Source organism: Eimeria necatrix, genomic scaffold (assembly GCF_000499385.1).
Source record: "Eimeria necatrix Houghton genomic scaffold, Enh_scaff100, whole genome shotgun sequence".
NCBI classification, from domain to species: Eukaryota; Apicomplexa; class Conoidasida; order Eucoccidiorida; family Eimeriidae; genus Eimeria; species Eimeria necatrix.
This window is the reverse complement of record NW_013654817.1, coordinates 26,578-31,243: the sequence shown is the minus strand read 5'-3', so window position 1 is coordinate 31,243 and position 4,666 is coordinate 26,578. Positions and strand designations below refer to the sequence as shown.

The 4,666-nt window shown below is 43.5% G+C and overlaps 2 protein-coding genes across 2 annotated transcripts in view; both read right to left on the bottom strand.

The window, feature by feature from the left end:
- ENH_00000320 (hypothetical protein, conserved) overlaps nucleotides 1-793 on the bottom strand; it is a gene marked incomplete at both ends in the record, with an annotated part of 2,232 nt that extends 1,439 nt beyond the window's left edge. The window contains 1 exon segment of the mRNA XM_013583891.1: nucleotides 2-793. Coding sequence (XP_013439345.1) covers nucleotides 2-793 — 792 coding nt within the window.
- A 2,470-nt stretch (nucleotides 794-3,263) lies between these two features.
- Nucleotides 3,264-3,785, bottom strand: ENH_00000310 (hypothetical protein, conserved; the record flags this gene model as incomplete). The annotated part of the gene is made up of 1 exon (XM_013583890.1): nucleotides 3,264-3,785. The coding sequence occupies one exon, from the start codon at nucleotides 3,783-3,785 to the stop codon at nucleotides 3,264-3,266; it is 522 nt and encodes a 173-aa protein (XP_013439344.1).
- Nucleotides 3,786-4,666: the final 881 nt, after the last annotated feature.

The following is a 4,666-nucleotide window of genomic DNA, read 5'->3' as shown; positions in this document are numbered from 1 at the left end:
GCCCCCCGGGGGCCCCCGGGGGGCCCCCGGGGGCCCCGGGGGGCCCCCCGCGCCTCCCGCCCCGGGGCCCTGCAGCAATTATGTCGGAAATCTGCAGCAGCAGCGAAGTCAGTCTGCTGCTGAGCTCCCGCTCTCCCCTGTGCCACCTGAACCACTCCTTGCCTGCTGCTTCCTGCTGCCCCGCCTCTGCTGCTGCTGCTGCTGCTGCTGCTGCTGCTGCTGCTGGGGTTTGCTGCTGGTGCTTTTCCGCAACGAACTCCCTGAGGATCTTCAAAATGACCACCAGCGTGTAGTAGCGAAGGTCCAGGTACTTGTGGAGATATTCCTTCAGCAGCAAGTCTTGCAAGTAGCCGGGGAAGGCGTTGGCCTGCAGCAGGCGGGCGGCGAAAACTTGAAAAGTTGCAAGAGGGAAAGCTGAAGACTTGTGAACTTCAGATTCGTGTTTTAAAATTCGAAATAAATAAGAAAGTCCCAACTTTTGGAGGGGAGCTTCGCTGGATTCGACCAACTCGAACACAATCGCCACGAAAACGTGAAATGACTGCTGCAGCCACTGCGCAAATGCCGGCTGCTGCTGCTGCTGCTGCTGCTGCTGCTGCTGCTGCTGCAGTTCTGAGGGAATATAAGGCACTTCCAGTTCTATTTTTTTGTCCCGCAGCAGACGAAACAGACTTTCGCAGCTTTCTAGCAGTTCTTTCGGACTTGTGCTCTCGCGGCACTTGTTCACCAGCTCCCGCACCGCCGCCGCGAACTCCGCGTCGGAACGCAGGCCCAAAGGGCGATCTTCCTTCATTTTCTGCGCTTTATTCCATCAATTAAATTCCTTTTTATTCAAATTACTCATTTGTGCCGCGCCGCATTTGCAGGCAGCAGCCGGGGCCCCACGCGCATGCAACTCTCAGGGCTTCCCGAGGCTTCCGCAGCCGATTCTTTTCTCAGCTGCAACTGCGAAAATCAACTTTTCTTAATAAAAATTACAACAGCAATCTTATAATTGGCCATTTCTGGTCTTTTAAACGAAGATTGAATGCAATAAAGCGGCAAAACCCCGCGAGAGCCGTGGGGTCGATTTGCACTGCAGTTTAATTGAAGTGACGGAGTGGAAACTGCTGTCCAGCGGACTCGCTGAGTTGTACATACACCAGAAACGCAATTCAAACTAATTTCGCATCATCATTTTTTCAAGTTTCAGTTTTTTGGCTTTTCCTTAGCCCTCATGCCAGTTGGACACAATGCCAGTAGTGCGAACGGAAAGCAGCAGTTTTCCGGCCATTTCTTGCGTTCTTTGAAGTGTTCAATGCTTTAAAAGTCTTTTAATTGAAGAAAAAGATAAAAAAATTCGAATAAAAAACAAAAATTAAAATTATAAAAGTGCTCCCGAGGGGGCTCGAACCCCTGACCTTCGGTTCATAAGACCAACGCTCTAACCAGCTGAGCCACGGGAGCTGGAGGTTCTGCAAAAGTTGTTTTCCTGTTTCCTTTTTGAAAACTTTGACAATTTTAATTTAATTTAAAAGTTTAAATTATTTAAAAGTTTAAATTAATTCTTTTCTGCTATTTGCTGCTCTTTTGCTGCTGCTTGCTGCCAAGAAGCATTCAATTCTTTGATTAGTTTTCTTTTGCCGAACTTCAAATTGAAAATCACATTTCAGAAAAGTCTTTTATTTCAAATTAAAAATCACTTTTCAGAAAAGTTTTTTCCGCGCTGTTGTTTCCCCACCCGGAAACAATTTCAAGAAAAGTCATTTATCACAAAACTGCTTCTACTAAATTTTTATTTCGGCATAATACTATTGCTGCTGCTGCTGCTGCTGCTGCTGCTGCTGCTGCTGCTGCTGCTTCTTGCATTTTTCTTGGCTGGAGAGCAGCAGCCAGAGGTCCTGTGCAGCTGAAATGCCTAAAATGGACAAATAAATGAAAGGAGATGGTTTAATTGTTTAGTTTCACCTTTTATAAATTTTCTGGAATTTAATTCAAACTTTAATAAAAATAAATTAAGTTTCAGGAAATATGCAAAGAGTCGCAGAAAACACTTTGAAACTGTGGATTTCAGGACCTTGTATATCCTCATTTTGCTGTCGGAGTTATTCTTGTTGTTGCTGCTGCTGCTGCTGCTGCTGCTGCTGTTGCTGCTGCTGCTGCTGCTGCTGCTGCTGCTGGTCAAGTGACTTCGAAACAGGGAAGTCAAAGCCTCTTCAGATGAAGTGTCAGTGGCCTCTTGTTCTCATTTTTTGCAAGAGGAAGTTTTAATTTGCAAATTGGATTTAAATTGTCTTTTTAATTTGAAAATTGAATTTAACTTGTCAATTAAATGCATTATATTTATGTTAAACAAAAGTTGCAAAAACGCGGAAACAGATTTCCCAGCTGCAGCAGAACGCATGCAAAAATGCCATTAAATGACTTTTCGAAAAAACTATTTCTGAAAAGCATCACTATTAAAAATTGCATTATTTTGTTTCCATTTTTAATTTGATAAAGAAGAAAAGTCATATTTTTCGTGAAAAAAGAAAAAAACTGATATTTCTTTTCACAGCAGCGGGGAAGGAAACCCCTTGTTTCTCAAAAACAAAGAAAATAAATAAATAAACAAATAAATAAATAAATAAATGAATAAATAAATAAATAGAGTAAAAAATGACGAAATTCGAAATAAATTCTTTTTTGTTTTTTATTTTAAAAATAAAAAACAAAATTCCAAATTTTAAAATAAGGCAAAAGCTGCGAAGTCCCGTAGCCGCAGTTCCACGGCGAAAGAGAATATTCAAACTGGAGGATTTGAAAAACTTGAAAAAATAAAATATTTAATTCTGCTGCTGCTTCTACTGTTCTGTGTCATTTATAATTTACATTTATTGTTTTTATTTTCATTTTCTCTTCTTTTAATTCCCCAGCTGAACTGCTGCATTAAGAAATGCGGAGTTGAAATGAATCTTTCGGTGAGCAGAACGGAAGTTGAGATAAATTCAAATCTAGAGCCTATTTCTTTGAAACTTGGAACATAAATTGCATTTATAATTATTTAAATATAAATTGCATTTCTTTTCGCAATTTTTTATTATGCAAAGCGTTTTAACAAAAACAAAAGTTGAATTTGCAAAAGTCTTCAGGTGTCGATACACCACAGCGGTAACGGCGCGCTGCATTGTTTCTGAATGTTCACTTCACTTATTTGTTACATTTTTGCGCAATTTTTGCATTATTTGGGATTTTAAAACCATTTCTGAGCATTATTTGCAATTTTAAAACACTTTTGCGCATTATTAGTTGCTTTTTTGCGCATTTTTGTGCATTTTCTGAAGCAGAACTTCAACTACATTCCCCATGACAATTTGGCCCTTCTTCGTCCTCGCCTGCAGCTTCCGGTGAGTAATTTTGTTTAGTTTTCGTTTTTCATTTTTTCTTTTTCTTTCTTTTTCAGCTTCTGCCAGCCTCGCCAGTCTCTCTTCTTCTTTTGCCTTTTGCTTCATTTCGAATTCTCTCTGAGCTTTCAAAAAAGGCATATATCCCTTTTTGTCTTTCAGCGAAGACTTCCCAGAAGCAGCAGCAGCAGCAGCAGCAGCAGCAGCAGCAGCAGTCGGTGCTGCAGCAGCCTGATCCGCTGCTGCTGCTGCTGCTGTTGTTGCTGCTGCTGCGTCTCTGTTATGTTCGTTTTTCTCTCGCCTTTTGCCTCTGCCTGTGGATTCATTCCCTGCTGCACTTGCTGCTGCTGCTTCTTGCTGCTGCTGCTGCTGCTGCTGCTGCTGCTGCTGCTGCTGCTGCTTGGGCTTTCCGAAGGGATTCATGAGCTGTTCCAGAAAGGCGTCATTGTCGCTTGCGGAGGCCACGGGGGCCAACAGGGCTTTTGGATTTAATTCTTTTTCTTTTAATTCTTTTTCTTTTAATTCTTTTTCATTTAATTCTTTTTGATTTAATTCTTCTTTTAATTCTTTTTCTTTTTCTTTCTTTTGCAACTTTTCAAAAACACTCCGAGCTCTGCTGTCTCGAACTTGCAAAAAATGTTTTCTCCCCAAACTCTTATCTTTCGGCTGTACCCACACTCGCCGTTTCTTCCTCAGTGCGCCTTTTGCTGCAGAGGGCTTTTTGGGGGCCCCCCTGGGGGCCCCCCTGGGGGCCCCCGGGGGGGCCCCCGTGGGGGCCCCCTGGGGACCCCCCTGGGGGTCCCCCCGAGGGGCCCCCCGGGGGGCCCCCCCGGGGGCCCCCTTGGAGGCCCCCTGGAGGGTACTGGGCTGGAAGGCCTTGCGGGCTTTCATGGTGGGGGGGGGCTTTGTTGAGAGAAATTGAGTTGAAGACTTTGAAGTTAAAAAGTGGAAATAAAAAGTTTGGATTATAAAGAAAGAGTTGAGGGCGAAAGAGGCAAAGGAATGGCCCGAGGGGGGGGAAAGCTGCAGGGGAAGCTGCGGGCCAAGAAGGCCATTTTAAGCAGAACTGTGGCCAAAAAAGAAAAAACAAACTTGAATAAAGAAATAAATAAATAAATAAATTAATTAATTAATTTTTAAAGCGAAATGACGCAGCTTCCGCGAAGGCTCGCAGCCAAGGCGCCTGCGGGGGGCCCCAAAACCAGTTCAAGGGGGGGCCCCCCATTTGCAAGTTCGGGAAGAAGCTGCAGTGGAGGTTCAAATCGCCAGCAGATGTTTTCTGTTGAATAAAAAATGCAAAAAGA